The sequence below is a fragment of the Trifolium pratense genome, linkage group LG5 (assembly GCF_020283565.1).
Source record: "Trifolium pratense cultivar HEN17-A07 linkage group LG5, ARS_RC_1.1, whole genome shotgun sequence".
NCBI classification, from domain to species: Eukaryota; Viridiplantae; Streptophyta; class Magnoliopsida; order Fabales; family Fabaceae; genus Trifolium; species Trifolium pratense.
This window is the reverse complement of record NC_060063.1, coordinates 51,993,866-52,010,955: the sequence shown is the minus strand read 5'-3', so window position 1 is coordinate 52,010,955 and position 17,090 is coordinate 51,993,866. Positions and strand designations below refer to the sequence as shown.

The 17,090-nt window shown below is 36.1% G+C and overlaps 2 protein-coding genes and 1 non-coding gene across 3 annotated transcripts; 2 read left to right on the top strand and 1 right to left on the bottom strand.

Annotated features, from left to right (window-relative positions):
- Positions 1–2,585: 2,585 nt before the first annotated feature.
- On the bottom strand, positions 2,586–4,900 carry LOC123885515. The gene has a single exon (XM_045934796.1). It carries the CDS (start codon positions 4,469–4,471, stop codon positions 2,696–2,698), a length of 1,776 nt encoding a protein of 591 aa, XP_045790752.1. The 5' UTR covers positions 4,472–4,900; the 3' UTR covers positions 2,586–2,695.
- Positions 4,901–6,123: 1,223 nt separating this feature from the next.
- On the top strand, positions 6,124–17,023 carry LOC123887127 (callose synthase 12-like). The gene is made up of 2 exons (XM_045936416.1): positions 6,124–15,348; positions 16,463–17,023. Exon 1 carries the CDS (start codon positions 8,454–8,456, stop codon positions 13,707–13,709), a length of 5,256 nt encoding a protein of 1,751 aa, XP_045792372.1. The 5' UTR covers positions 6,124–8,453; the 3' UTR covers positions 13,710–15,348; positions 16,463–17,023.
- Positions 11,368–11,448, top strand: LOC123887816. The gene has a single exon (XR_006801809.1). It is a non-coding gene; the product is annotated as a small nucleolar RNA J33 (small nucleolar RNA).
- Positions 17,024–17,090: the final 67 nt, after the last annotated feature.

Here is a 17,090-nt window from a genome sequence, read left to right as displayed (position 1 = left end):
AAAACCCAAAAATTGAAAACAGAGTATAATACAATACTATAACATTATTTATTTTTATTTATTATTCGACTACATTATTTGTTTTGTTGTTTGCATAAATTATATTATATATAAATAAATCGGTTTTTATTTATAGCTTAACAGTGTGATTATGACATTAACACCAAAAAAGAACATGTGCATTATCTCTTATCTTTTTAATTTCGTTGCTATTATTGAGAAAGCGAACAAACTTAATTAAAAGTACATAAAGCATTTCTTAATTTGAACGTCTTAATAATAGCTACTCACCAAAGATAACATCCATAGAAAATGTGTTTTTCACTAATTAAGCTTTCTTCACTCAAACCCCGAAACTTCTAATTAATTACGTATTCAGTGGTCCATGTATGTGTACCAAAATTCTTAATGAATTATTACTCGATTTAATTTAACAAGACTAAGCAAAAAAGCTGATTTGTTAATTCTTTCCCATTCAAATTACCTACAAAGTCATTCGTTTCAGTTTGGAGCACTCAAAATTAATTCTTGTTTTCTACGTGACATTTTATAAACAAATTTTCACGGAGAGAGTAATGTGTAAAATTGATTTGAGTGTTACTTATAATTACAGAATTACTTATAATAGTAAAAGAGTGGATCACAAATGCTTTACGAAAAATAATTGACCAATCAAAACTCTCTGTTTAGCGGAGTACAAGAAGACAGTGAAATACACGGATAGAAGTTAGTAACTTACTATGGAATGCACAATGCTCGTCAAAATTTTGCTTCTCGTTTGTTCGGAACAATGAAGTTGTCGTGCGTGTGTTCACTTACCAAGACGATTAAGGAAGGTAAACCCATTAGTTTGGCAGATATTCGTTGTTAGTGTAAGATGTTGAAATTTGACGCCGTTGATGTATATAAAGAAGAAGATGCTGGTTTATCTCCTTGCCAGACTGAGAAGTTTTACAAGTACAAGTACTGTCCAGTTTCTGTTTATGTATGTTTTTCTGGTTTGTTTTTGTTTATGTTGTTATTTTGGTCCGTCTATTTTGCTGTTTTGGTTCTGGATATGTTGATGTTTCTATTTCTGATAATGAGGGTGTTCGCTACCTAACCCGCAAACCGTATCAGTACAGAAAAGAAACATTATTTACACCTTTAGACCAAAACATGTTTGTACATAACAAGCCAGGTTCAATGATGATAACCACAACATGAAGGTTCATATGAAAGAACAGTTTAGACATTGTATATCCTAAAATGCTGACCAGGTCAAAATTAAAGGTGAGCCAAAATGTGCGACAAAAAGATCAAGTTATAGTCAGGTCAGGATGAGCGTTATACAAAGCGTTCACCTTATTTGTATGAGCATATGGACTATCAGCATCCAAACACACCCGTGAACTGAACAAGCACAAGGAAAATTTCATTAGGTAGGAAAGGAAAATTCATTTCTACATGAAAATTCATTGTAGGAGGGAGAATTTAAAATTTGAAAGTGGATATCTTAAAAGTAATTTTTTATTTATACTAAGCAAAAATACTGCTCAAAGAAGAAGAAAAATTGGGATTTGGATCATCTCCTTCACTCTCTTCTCCATTAGAAATTAAAATTAAGAGAGAGATAGAGAGGATTGAGAGAGATGGAGAAAACAGTGAAGGAGAGGATTCAATCACGTAGTCTGACTAGTGTAGTATGTGACAAAAAAATCTGATTCCGAGAATGACATAACATTAAATAACAATAAACTGTTTAGGTGCAACTAAGTTGTCACACTAATTCCACAATGTGTCATGACAGCCTTGTGAAATTCAAAGAGGAGTACCCGTGTAGGAATGCCTCAACTAGAAATGCATGCAGTCATCCATGTTGAATCCATTTCATATTCAAAGCAAAGGTATAAAAAAATTTCAGAATAATCATTGCTTTATTTAACAATTTTGCCCAAATATTCAACTTGTCTATCCAGAAATCCAGCTGCAAGCTTTGTAGACACCTTTTAATCAATTATAACTTCGTACAAGCTTTAGATGTGTATGTATATTTATATAGTTAAAAATACAATGAAACAATTAAATTTTGCTAATTTGCTGGCAGGGATTTGGATTCCATGTATTACATGTGTCATGTGTGACGCAGTAACTAATTTTGACCGCTCAATCTCAAATCAATGGTGTAAATTTTTAATTGAAGACGATTTGGTAAAAGTATAATTTGAGCGGATTGAGCTCCAATCAACAGCCGAGATCAATTGATGCGAGCAAGTACTTTTGGTAATGCCGGAACCAGGATTTTAGGTCAACTTTTATCATTTCTAATATGGGATAAAATTGAGTCAGGGCAGGGTTTATTATATTAGTATTTCAGTTTAAGTCAGTTCAGTTATATTAGTTAAAAGTTAATTACATTCTGTTATGTTTCTGTTTTCATCTAAAGTAGCAGCAAAAGTTGCTATGTATGTAATTTTCCATTCTAATGATGAATAAATAGGGTTATTCAATACAGAACAATAAGGAAGTGCTAGAAGTTACTAGAGATAGAAAAACTGGTAATGCTATAAAGGTATCAAGTCTATAGAAAGTTTAGTTATATCAAATGTATAAATTGGATGATTAATTTTATTTAATTACAAAGTACAATACACTTTTACTTTGCCATGTGAAAAACTCACAGGATCATTATTTTGATTAACTAAATCAATGGAACTTATAGTCCATATACCAAAGGCTGTCTGTGGAATTGAACTCCTGGCTGATAAAGAGTGAGGTGATGAATCGCCTTTGCAAATAGTTCCTTCAAATCAGGATTTTGAGCTAGAACAAGATGACCAAGCTTGTCTAACGTACTCAATACACGTTCTTGCTCGAGAACCTTACTATTACCAACATTTAAGGTGAGATAACAAAGTAATTTTAGGCCGTACACTTGTTGGCGACCATTTATCTTTAAAAGAATCATTAGCTTAGGAATTCCATCAAGCTCAAGTATTACCTTAGAATGGTCGACGCAGTTGTAATTTTCGACACACACAAATTTTACCAAGGCAATGATAACTTCACTTACCACATTCATATCCTTGTTTCCAAGGTGTGTAACTAAAGGACCGAGAACATGAGGAACCTTTCCAGGAAAGTTTCTGGCCAAGGAGCCAATTGACTTGATGGCAGGAATCAGCAACGAAGAATCATTCTCTTGTCGAATCACTCTTAAAAGCTGATTCAAAACCGCCTTTGACGCGGGCGCAGTGGATTTTAAAGCGCCCCTTCTAAGTTCAACGTTGGATTCTGCCACGGCCGCAATTTCCATAACAGCCATGAGACAATTGAGTCTCAATTCTCCACTCTCAGACCCAACAATCTTAGCCAGACAAAGCAAGCCTTTAGTCTCAGTAATCTTCTTGCAAGCCAAAAGACACCCTTTGGAGAGTTTCCAAAGAGCCTTAGCACAACTAACTTTAACATCATTCCTCAATTCAGGGCTCTGATCAGCCTCTCTTCCTCTGCCACTGCTTCCATCAGAATCAGCCTCAGATAAATTTTGAACCACCGAATGAATACCATTTCGAGCAGCGATAGGTTCAGCAAGAACAGTATCAATTGACAACAATGATACAAGAGGTTTCGTCACATTAGCCTTAATAAACTCCTCGCGAGCAAGAGGCTCTTGATCAGCCATAGCACTGACCAAATTAGCAACAGAAACACGGACTCTAAATACAGCATCCGATAGAACCTGAACAATAACAGGAACAGCAAGGTTGTTGAGAAGGAATGCAACGATCTTTTGTTGATCATCGGAAACAAGGTTAGCAAGAGCATTGGCAGCTGCAACTTGACAATCAGGGAAAGCAGAATCTTTAAGAACCTTGAGCAGAGGCAAAACACCACCTTCCTCCATGATGATGAACCTGTTCCGGTCAGTAATTTGAGCGAGGGCACCTAGTTCCGTTGCAGCATCAGCACAATCGTTAGGGTTACCAAGCTGAAGGGTATAAATATAAGTCCACACCCACGCCAAGATTGGATCATTATTAGTAATAGGAGAGAGCGCAATATTAGTCCCTCTAGACTCAAAAATGCTCAGCAACCACATCATATCGCCGTTCGAAGATTCCAGAAGATTCCAGACTTTTCGAAAATCACTGGTACTCCTTATCGTTAACACATGTTTTAGTACACCGACACCAACTTGATTCTTACATCTTCGCACAAGCGCGAGCGTTTTTTCCAAATTCTTCAATAGTTCCTTCACCATGCGATGGATCGGTCTCTCGTTCAACGATTGGTGGTTCCCTGAAACCACTCGGACGACACCTCGGAGACTGTTGCAGAGTACCTCCACCTTCTTAGCCAGTTCTCGACATTCTACCTTGGATGATTTTGCTTCCTCCGCCAACTTTATCACATGCTCTCCCATTAGGATTGGTATCAAGAGCTCCTCTTCAAGCCTCCTTTCCTCTTCCAACTTAGGACTTTTCATCATCCAATCCAACACTAACCAACCAACCACTTTACTTTCTATCTCACTTTTCAAAGACTGAAACAAAGAATGGATAATTGATATTGCAGTGGTATATGAATTAAATTCAGTGATGAAAAAACACTAAGTTTAAGAGGGTAGTATGTAATGTATTACTACCTCTTATTCATCAAAAGCATAGTGTGGAAATTTCATAATTAAATTAACTTAGTGCAACTTTGTTTAAAGTATGGTTGAAAATTGAAATAGTTCAGGAAATTACTAGAGATCGAGTTAGGACGAAAGTAATAAGAAATAACAGAATAAGATGTGATGAATATTATCATAGACTTCATGGTCAATGCACACGGATTATTGTTGACTGATACTTTGCATTCAAAATATGACTCAGTCATTGACTCGTTTTATGTAAAAGATACTTCTAAATCAAATTTATTACTCCCTCCGGTCCTTTTTATAAGGAACACTTTGGAAAAAAAATTTGGTCCTTTTTATAAGAAACTTTGACCAATTTTCAAATGTTTTAAATGTTCAATTTCACTTATGCCCTTATTTATTATGAGAGAGAATTTAAAAATAAGTAAGTTAAAGAGTAATTAATTAAGGGTATACATGGAATAAATTTAAATTTGTAAGAGTATTAAATGAAAATAACTATGTTAAATGTGTTTCATTGGTCTGTGTGATTTTTTCAAAGTGTTCCTTATAAAAAGGACCGGAGGGAGTAATTGTTAATAGTTTTAGAAACGATGAATATTAGTACCACACAAGGAAATTTCGTGTCCAAACAATGTCTACAAAAACCGTTTTAACTGTATTATTTATTTATTTATTTTAGTCATGAAATTTATGTGGCATTTCTTCATCCTACGTAAGAGAACTGATTACTAAAACAAACAAAAACGGAGATGTATTTATTTTTGAATAAAAAATTATTGCATTTAATAAAATAAATATAATCTTATTTAATTATTAATAAAATATATATGAGGTGTAGAGGTGGTGGTCCTTGCTTGAAAAATTGCTAAAATTTGAACCTCTTGTGGCTGTTCATCATGAATGTCTTGGTTGGAACTTGTCCTCCAGTGGTATTTGAACCTCAGTGCGGGCAGAGATGTATGACCATCTTCTTGGTATTAGAGTTGAGCGTTAAGTTGAATTCAAGACAGCATGTCTATGACAACCGTTTTAAATTGAAATGGCAATATACTCAAAAAATTAATAGAAGAATGCAAAATATACTCTGAATTATTTATGAGAGCCTCGCTTTTTTAAATCAGCCAATATAGTATCGAATCGTCTTGGGGAACCTGTTAAGAAGAATGTGCATCTTTTCCCTAGAGGTGGCTGTCTAGTGCACGTATATATACCTGAGATAAAAATATTCTGCCTATAGATGGGAGGGATAAAGAAAGTAAATTATCAGCGCAATCAATTGAACAGACCTTACAAACAATCTGTTAACTCTGGTTTAGAGGATGTTTCGATGCTGAAATAAAACAACAATTCAGCAGTCAGCATTTGATCCTCAATTATAAAAGTGAAGAAACAAATGATCTAATGAATGGCTCAAACAAAACAAAATGACCTATATTTTAATTGTATCATCTCTCAATTTATTTTCAACTCTTATCAAAATGACCTATATTTAGTCTGCATACTGGTTACCATGGAAGCTGCATACTGTTTCTTATCTTCTGATAATTTTTTTGTTGATTTGACATATGTGTTTCTTCATTTTTGGTGCCATTGTTTGATTTATTCATATTGTTTTCTGAATGGCTTTAATAAAAGAGGAATTTGTTATATCTTTGCAGTTTTGTACTGCAAACAACCTACTCTTATCAGTGCTGTCAAATGGTAGCTCTATATATAGCCCTATAGTGTAGCAAAATTTGAACAAATCATCATCGTTTCTCGATATGCTGTTTAGTACAAAGTGCTGTCAAATAGTGTTGCTATAGTACAATAGGGTATCATAATTTGAACAAACTGCTAATTTTTGCAATTCCTGCTTAACAACACTGCCCAAATTCCTATATCTTCTAATAACTATGTATTTGCATGAAACTCAATTTCAAAGTAATGCTCAAACTATGGAGTCTGGATAACTCTTTCAATGTCTTTGATTCTCGTTTCGAGGACTTCCTTTGTTCATACGATATGAGGGCTGTCACTTCTTTTGGCAGCTCAATTCATGTATCCAAATTTGAATTTCACCTTGTTCTCGAAATGGAGAAGTGGATAGCTTTCACTTGGGACATTTTTCATTTTTAGCAATATGCCTGTACATATTTAGATCACTGGTAAACAAACTAGACAGTCATACTCATATGTTGCGTTTTCGCTAGAGGCCTATGTAGGCGATGACGTGTAGTAGAGTGTTGCGGCTGAACATCAAAATCAAAATGCTATAGTAGTATAGCGGATAGTTGTATGACTGCTATGTCAAAGTTTTGCAAAACACTACAAGAAATTTATGTCATTTACCTAAAAGCTACAAAAGTAGAATACACAACATTAAAGACATAATTCTATAACTAATAATCCAAGTTCATATTCAAACTATATAAATCAAATAAGTTATACTATCTCTTGTCAATAAAAGTTATTAAATTGCATTTAAATCAACGGTCATGTTTCTCAAACACACACAATCTGAAATGAACCCTATGCAATTTTCAACTTTTATAATTTTTTTTTTATCTTTTCAGTTTTAACACGTTACACATTAAAGTTTATTATAAAATCCGATACTACCAAGATTTTTGTGTGTCTAAATAACACGCCACTTGTTGGAGAATCAGATTGTATATCTTCATATTTCTTTTTTTTTTCTTCCTAAAAAAAGAAAATTACAAGGTTAGATTTAAAAAAAGAACAGAAAGATGCCACGTGTCAAGTAACGCGCCTTTTCTTCTTGGCTTGTTTCTGATTTCCCGCGCTGACCGTTACACTCATCTCTTCCAACACAAGACCGCTTCTCTCTCTCTCTCTCTGTAACAGTAAACTGTCACTGTGTAACTTTTTTTTTTTGAAACTGCAATAAATTTATTGATAAAATCTCCACCTAAACACAAGTAGTGTTTGGTGAGAAAAAGTCAGAGTACAAAAAGTGGCATATAGGATGCGCAAGGCTAGCAACAGAAACAACAAGAAAAGCTCAACAAGAGAGCCAAAAAAAGCAACAAAACCACAGCCACAATACAGAGAAACGAAAAACACCTATATAATAGCAATAGTAACACCAAACCCCATCCTACCAACACAACAAGTAGTCACCTATTGAAGCAATCAAAAGGACTCCAATTCCATTCATAGAGAAGGCATGGCCCAGATGCCATTCTACTGATGAACCATTTCCAAGACACTAATTTAATTTGATCCACCATCTCTTCAATATTCACCACTTTGTTATTGAAGACACAATCATTTCTATGCTTCCAAATTACCCACATGAATGAGTTCCAAACAAGAATTAATCCAGCCTTTGCTCTTTTACCTTTGGCGCAACCTACTAACATAGCAAACGAAATCGCAAGGCTTGGAGGAATAATTATTATAAGCCCCAACCATCTCATAATTCCATACCAGACCTTCGCAGGACACCGACAATGTAGAAACAAATGTGTCGAAGTTTCCACAGCTGAGCCATGCAAAACACAGTTCACATGTTGTTCCTGTAACATATGTCGCCTCAACAAATTATCTTTAGTTTGAATCCTATTGAGTAGCAATTGCCAAGAAAACGCACATACCTTTGACGGGGCAGCAGACTTCCAAATATTGGAGAAGACAAATTCATGAAGAGGCTCACTAATAGACACTGCACTGGAATTTTGACTCAACAACAAATAACAGGATTTCACAGAGAAACCATCATCAACACTAGCCTTCCATACCCATCTCTTCCAACACTGTAACTAACCAACCACCATTCACCAACAGAATCCTAACCTCCACACTTTTCCCAAATCCCAATGATATGCCAACCACTCACCGCCACAATGCCGAACTCCAATCCTACAACATCATCCCACTCAACGACCTCAACTCCGACCACCCTTCCCTCCGTTTCCCTGAAGTCCGTGCCGCACTCTCCGCCATCCGCACCGTCGGAGACCTCCGCCGTCCTCCTAAATGGCAACCTCACATGGACCTCCTCGATTGGCTCGCTCTTTTCTTCGGCTTCCAAAACGACAACGTTCTCAATCAACGCGAACACCTTCTCCTTCATCTCGCCAATGCTCAGATGCGTCTCAATCCTTCACCAGACAACATCGATTCTCTCGATTCCACCGTCCTCCGCTCCTTCCGGAAAAATCTCCTAAAAAATTACACTAAATGGTGCTCTTACCTCGGCGTTAAACCTAGCGTCTGGCTTTCCGGTCGCTCCGGTTCTAACTGCGATCACCGAAGAGAACTCCTCTATGTTTCTCTATATCTTCTGATTTGGGGAGAATCTGCAAATCTAAGATTCATTCCTGAATGTATTTGCTACATTTTCCATCACATGGCAATTGACCTTAACAAACTATTGCAGAATCAGCCGGATAACCGTTACGGTTACGATGACGAGCTGCCGTTTTGTTTGCAAGACGGTTTTCTAGACAGTGTTGTGAAGCCTATTTATCAAATGGTGCGATTCGAGGCTGAGATTAGTAGTGGTAATGGAAAAGAACCGCATTCGAAATGGAGAAATTATGATGATATAAATGAGTATTTTTGGACTAAGAGGTGTTTTTATAGGCTTAAATGGCCTATTGATGCTGGGAGTAGTTTCTTCGTTGGAAAGCGCGTTGGGAAAACCGGTTATGTTGAACGGAGGTCGTTTTGGAACTTGTTTAGGAGTTTTGATAGGCTTTGGGTGATGCTGATTTTGTTTCTTCAAGCTGCTGTTATTGTTGGTTGGAAAGATAGGACTTATCCTTGGCATGTGGTGATGAAGGATCGCGATGTGCAGGTTCGGCTTTTAACTATTTTCTTCACTTGGAGTGGTTTAAGGTTTATTCAATCTGTGCTTGATATAGTTATGCAGTGGAGGTTAGTTTCAAGGGAGACAAAGATGCTTGGATTTAGGATGGTGTTGAAAAGTATCGTTTCTGCGGCATGGATAGTTGTTTTTTCTTACTTTTATGCCAAGACATTGAGTCGGAGGAACCGTGATCATGAATGGTCTGTTGAAGCAAATAAGAGGTTGATGTTTTTTCTTGAGATTTGCTTTGTTTTTGTTATTCCAGAGCTTCTTGCTTTTGCCCTTTTCATACTTCCTTGGGTTAGAAATTTTATGGAGAATAGGAATTGGTGGCTTTTTTATATGCTATCCTGGTGGTTTCAGGGGAGCATTTATGTTGGTCGTGGAATGAGTCAGGGTCTTGTAGATAATGTTAAGTATACTTTATTTTGGGCTGTGGTGTTGGTCTCAAAATTTAGTTTCAGTTACTTTTTACAGATTCTACCCATGATGGCTCCATCAAGGGCAGTGTTGGATCTTAAGGATGTCGAATATCAGTGGCATGAGTTTTTTAAAAATGGTAATGTTTTTGCTCTTGGGATACTCTGGATCCCGGTTGTTTTGATTTATTTAATGGATATTCAGATATGGTATTCGATATATTCGTCTCTGGTTGGGGCGACGGTGGGTTTGTTTGCACATTTGGGCGAGATTCGAAGTATGGAACAGCTGAAGTTGCGGTTTCAGTTTTTTGCCACTGCAGTTCTTTTTAATTTAATGCCAGAGGAGCAGTTGTTGAATGCAAGGGGAACGTTGAGTAGCAAGTTGAGGGATGCAGTTCGTAGGATGAAGCTCAGGTATGGATTCGGTAAGCCTTTTAAGAAGCTTGAGTCTAACCAAGCTGAGGCCAAAAAATTTGCTATACTTTGGAACGAGATAATTTTGTCATTTAGAGAGGAGGATATCATTTCTGATAAAGAGGTTGAGCTGCTGGAGCTGCCAAACAATGCTTGGAATGTCAAGGTTATTCGTTGGCCGTGTTTTCTTCTCTGCAATGAGTTGCTACTGGCATTAAGTCAGGCTAAAGAACTTGTTGATTCTCCCGATAAGAGGCTTTGGAGAAAGATATGTAAGTATGAGTTCAGGCGATGTGCTGTGGTTGAAGCATATGATTGTATCAGATACCTGTTTCGAGAGATTATCAGACCTGATAGTGAAGAGCATTCTATTGTGACTGCTTTGTTTCAAGAAATTGATCATTCACTTGAGATTGGGAAATTCACTAAAGTATTCAAAACTACCGCACTTCCCCAGATCCACACCAAGTTGATAAAACTAATTGAATTGTTAAACAAGGAAGAAAAAGATACTAACCAATTGGTGAACACCCTTCAGGCCCTTTATGAGATTTCTATCCGAGATTTTTTGAAGGAGAAAAGGACTAATGAACAGCTAAAGGAGGATGGTTTGGCTCTACAAAATCCATCTCCTGAGGTTCTACTTTTTGAAAATGCCATTCAGTTTACTGATACTATGAATGAGAACTTTTATCACCAGCTTCGACGCTTGCATACTATTCTTACCTCCAGGGATTCAATGCAAAACATTCCAATTAATCTTGAAGCTAGACGGAGAATTGCTTTCTTCAGTAACTCACTTTTTATGAGCATGCCCCATGCTCCTCAAATTGAGAAAATGATGGCTTTTAGTGTCTTAACCCCTTACTATAGTGAAGAAGTAGTTTACAGTAAAGAACAGCTCAGAACTTGGAATGAAGATGGGATCTCAATTCTATACTATTTACAGACTATATATGATGATGAGTGGAAGAATTTTATGGAGAGAATGCGACGAGAGGGGATGATGAAAGACAGTGATATATGGTCAGATAAGCTAACAGAATTAAGGTCCTGGGCATCCTATAGAGGCCAGACCCTATCGCGGACGGTTAGAGGAATGATGTACTACTATAAGGCCCTCAAACTTTTGGCTTTTCTAGATTCTGCATCAGAAGTAGAGATCAAAGAAGGCTCACGTGAACTTGTTTCATCGAATCAAGATAGGTCAGAGGGTTTCAACTTGCAGAGGTCACCATCTTTTGGAGCAAGCAGTTCAGTAAGTTTGTTCAATGGCCATGACTACGGAACTGCTTTAATGAAATTTACATATGTGATTGCTTGCCAGATATATGGAACTCAGAAGGCAAGAAAGGATCCTCATGCTGATGAAATTTTGTATTTAATGAAAAACAATGAAGCTCTAAGAGTTGCCTATGTTGATGAGGTTCGCACAGGGAGGAGTGGGAAGGAGTATTATTCTGTTCTTGTCAAGTACGATCAACAATTGGAGAGGGAGGTGGAAATTTACCGAGTAAAATTGCCAGGTCCCTTAAAACTAGGAGAAGGAAAGCCAGAAAATCAAAATCATGCCATCATCTTCACACGTGGGGATGCAATTCAAACTATTGATATGAACCAGGACAACTACTTCGAGGAGGCACTTAAAATGAGAAATCTATTGGAAGAATTCAAGCATTACTATGGTATTCGAAAACCAACTATTTTGGGAGTGAGGGAACATATTTTTACAGGTTTCGTTTCATCTCTTGCTTGGTTCATGTCAGCTCAGGAATCAAGTTTTGTCACCTTAGGACAGAGGGTTTTGGCAAATCCATTGAAAATTCGAATGCATTATGGCCATCCTGATGTGTTTGACAGGTTTTGGTTCATAACTAGAGGCGGTATCAGTAAAGCTTCCAGAGTCATCAACATAAGCGAAGACATTTTTGCCGGTTTTAACTGTACTCTTCGTGGAGGTAATATCACACATCATGAATACATTCAGGTTGGAAAAGGTAGGGATGTTGGGTTGAATCAAATATCAATGTTTGAAGCGAAAGTTGCCAGTGGAAACGGGGAGCAAGTACTGAGCAGAGATGTATATAGATTGGGTCATAGACTGGATTTTTTCAGGATGCTGTCATTCTTCTACACCACAGTGGGATTCTTTTTCAACACAATGATGGTGGTTCTTACTGTTTATGCATTTCTATGGGGTCGATTAATGCTTGCTCTTAGTGGTGTTGAAGCTGCTATGGAAAGTAACAGCAATAGTAATAAAGCACTTAGTATAATATTGAATCAGCAGTTCATAGTCCAAATTGGACTTTTCACTGCCCTTCCAATGATTGTGGAGAATTCCCTTGAACAAGGGTTCCTTCAAGCTGTCTGGGAATTTTTGACAATGCAGCTCCAACTTGCATCAGTTTTCTACACTTTCTCCATGGGTACACGCACCCATTTCTTTGGCCGGACAATCCTACATGGTGGTGCAAAATATCGAGCAACTGGTCGCGGTTTTGTTGTAGAGCACAAGAGTTTTGCAGAAAATTATAGACTCTATGCTCGTAGCCATTTTGTGAAAGCAATTGAGTTAGGGTTAATATTACTAATTTATGCAGCACACAGTGTTGTATCAACTAACACATTTGTCTATCTAGCCATGACCATCTCTAGTTGGTTCTTGGTTGCATCATGGATTATGGCACCCTTTGTGTTCAATCCTTCTGGTTTTGACTGGTTAAAAACTGTGTATGATTTTGACAACTTTATGAAATGGATTTGGTACCGTGGAGGGGTGTTTGCTAAAGCTGAAGAGAGCTGGGAAAAGTGGTGGTATGAAGAGCAAGATCATCTAAAGGTAACTGGTTTTTGGGGAAAGTTTATGGAGATTGTTTTAGACCTTCGTTTCTTTGTCTTCCAGTATGGTATTGTCTATCAGCTAGACATAGCTGCAGGAAGTACCAGTATTGCAGTTTACTTGCTATCATGGATTTATGTATTCGCCGTGTTTGGGATTTATGTGGTGGTAGCATATGCCAGGAATAAATATGAAGCCAAAAATCATGTCTATTATAGGTTGATCCAGTCAATTGTCATAGTTCTTGCTATACTTGTGATAGTTGTTCTGTTGGAATTCACTGAATTCAAATTCATGGACCTTTTTACTAGCTTGTTAGCATTCATTCCTACAGGCTGGGGTATGTTATTGATTGCTCAAGTATTTAGGCCAGCTTTGCAGCACACTATAATTTGGTATGTCGTTGTTTCATTGGCTCGTCTATACGATATATTATTTGGAATCATTGTTATGGCTCCTGTTGCAATACTATCATGGTTGCCTGGGTTTCAAGCTATGCAAACCAGAATTCTCTTCAACGAAGCATTCAGTAGGGGCCTTCGGATAACCCAGATGGTTACAGGAAAAAAATCTCAAAAGTTAAATTAATTCAATGTAATTTTTATTCATTTGTTATATGAGCATAGTTGTTTCTTGCATGCCAATCTATTATTAACAGAGAAGTTTTACAAGATCACTATCTATTTTTCCAACTCTTGAATGAAAGACAGACATTGAGTTTTTTAATTCACATTATTACGATTTACGACACAAATCATATGCTTGTTGTTACCTTATCAGAATTTGTGTCTTGTTTTTTTTTAGTATTTAGCTGACAGTTGGTTGTTGATAATAATGATTCTATCTTTTATGAGCCACTGTGCGACTTGTGCATAAGATATTATGTGCCATCTGGAATTGTGGTCCTCTTTCTCTGTTAGCTTGTTGCCTTACTTTAAGTATTTGCTAAAAAGGTGAACACTCCGCCACTCCGATACACATCTTATTTGGACATATACCAGTACACTGTTGAGGTGGACAATTCTAATAGGTCCACAAATAGTGTTTAATATAGAAAAATTAATAAACACTATTTGTGAACCTATCACAATTGTTCACCTCAACAATGTACTATACGTATGAGTAAAATTGTGGAATTTGTAAATCAGTAAAATTGTGGAATTTGCATGTTGTTGATAGGTTTATGATTTGTGTTAATTGACATTATGAGTCTATTTGCTTCCAATTGTGGCATAGTCTCTGCAAGTGAAATATGAACAACAGGAAAAAGGGCATATTTGGAAGCTGAGCCTAATCAGAAGAATGGAAAAATTATTACTCCTTCAGTGCATGCCATGTGCCCACTTGTTGATGCTGCATATAATTAAGTTGTATCTGGCTTGCATTTTGTCATGTTTTGTTTCAGTGTCAGACAAAAGCCGCGGACTTCAATATTGATATCGATTTATAGTATTAAATAATAATTCATCTGTAGGTCGTGCACCTCGTGCATTGGCAGTATCATATACATATCAACCACTTATGCAATATGCAATATCATATACACTAGTACCGATTTGTATCCTCTTCATCACTCCCTTCTATATCTCTCTTCTTCCTCTTTATCTCTCTCTTAATCTCATTCTCTCTCATGATTATTTTTAAACTTTTTATTGAAGAGATAGATTGAAATTAAGAGATATAGAGAAGAGTGAAGGAGAGGATTCAATTTCCACTTATATACTATGGACCAGGATCAACCATTGTACAATATTCACACTGTTTCACACACTAATAAATTTGGACTGTTTCTTTAAGATTGAACTGTCTAGATCATTCACACAATAAAACAATCTCAACTGTCTATTCAAATCGGATAGTTCTGAGTTGTAATTGCGTCACACAGTTACAACAGAAAATTCAATTCCCTTATACTGCTACGCTTTAAAATATGTTTGATCGTAAGAAAGAACATGAAACCGGTGAAAGATTATTGTAAGAAATACAGTTTCTCCATGTGCGAAGCGTGATTCTATAACACCTTCAACTCAATAATGATTCACTAGTCTCATTCATCGCTTTTTCACACTTCATTTTTCATTCTCACTACGATGGAGCCTTTGCTACGTACGAGGCGAAACTAGTGGCTTAAGAAACCGTTCGCTCGCGAGGGAAAGTTCATCATCGCACCGATGCTATCACCTACGGTTCCAACTACGAGAAAGCCGCAGCACTCATCCATGATCTGGTTCGTTCAATTCACTCTTCTTTCCTCTTTTTCGGAAGTTAATTCAATGAACTCAGTTTCTCTACGGTTCCATAATTCAGCTTTAGATAGTTTCCAATAACACATTGTTGAGTTGAGATTCTAAATATAGATCTTGTTATTCTACTCTGCTTTAGGAATTAGATCCAACTTCAGAATCTTGTTACAAACTTGTTATCTAAGGTTTTAATAGAATCGCCAATGGAATTTAGTTGGTGAATGTTTGGTTTCACTTTTGGAGGAGTCAAAATTGATTAGAGAATTTTAGAATTGATTTTAACATGTTTGGATGTTCTCGAGTAGAAGAGTTGATTTTGACTTCAAGTTAGAAGTTGAACTTTTTGCATCTACAATTGATTTCTAGCCTCCAAGTTATTAGTCGTTACACTTTTTAAAATGAATGTATTCAAATTTCAAATATAAATATTTTACATTCAACTCACTTTTATGAGTGTATGTTTGGTTTCAATTCTAGAGTGGGTAAAATTGATTCTAGAGGTGTAGAATTGATTCTGACTTGTTTGGTTTCTCAAAAGTAGAATTGATTATAATTGAAGCTAGAAATTGTAGCTTCTAATTCTAGAATTGGTTTTTACGTTCAATTTTTCTGTTCAACTCCTTTACATGAATATATTCAAACATAAATCATTTTATATTCAACTCAATTTATATATTGACCCTTCAATTCAATCTCCTAAATTTTTTTATCATTTTATTTTTCCTTTTTTCCACTCATGTTTGAAGGTGGATGTGTAACAATCGAAAAAATTGAGGAAATTTGAATGGAAAAATTCACTACTAATTCTGATTTCTGCATATTACATGAGTGAGAAAACAACAATTGAAATCCTCTAAAAAAAGGTTCATATTCTATCATAAATAACTAGACCAGTTTACTCAAAAAAAAAAAAACTAGATCGTTGTTTGGTTTTGCGTTGCACTAGATGTGAAATTGATTCTGAAGAAGCTACACATTGGTCACGTTGATTGCAAATTTATTTATAATAACATTACTGCAGACATTTTCGTGAACTTAGCTCAGTTAGATAGATGAGTTTGATAATATATTATTTTTATCCTTTTTTTTTTTTGTCAGGATATTTTTATTTGTTATCATCAACTCAAACTCGGCATTATCACAGTCTAACTGAAGGTGATGAAAAAGAATTGGAGCAATGACAATCCTTCTATAGTGCACAGGTGTTCACATGGAGACTAATTCAAGGAAGGATTATATAACAATGGATGAATTACAAAGAAGGGGGTGATTATTTCTATTCACGAATGGCTTGTGTTTGGCTTTTCCCACAACAAGACTTATAGACATTTGTCCATTTGAATTTTGCCTTTAATGTGTTAGGTTCAGTTTACAATTGGATGCGATATCTGGTTTGTACACATTTTCTACTGCACATTATCTCAGCCTCTAAAAGTATAATTCATTATCACATTCATCAATGAATAGATCAAAATTGCAAGCACATCCACAAATGCCTCTTTTAATAGTCATTTAAATTCTCAAATATATTTTTAGGCAGTTGATTTAGTTCTCAAATGTACGACGTTTTATGTTTTTTGTTTGTTTAGTCCTTAGAGAATTTATAATGTTTAATGGGTTGAATACCACTTAGATTCCAATGAAATACTAAAATTCATCTTGATTATAAGAAAAATAAAAATTACTTGAGGGTCGAAGTATGAAAGGTGCAAGTCTACAAACGAAA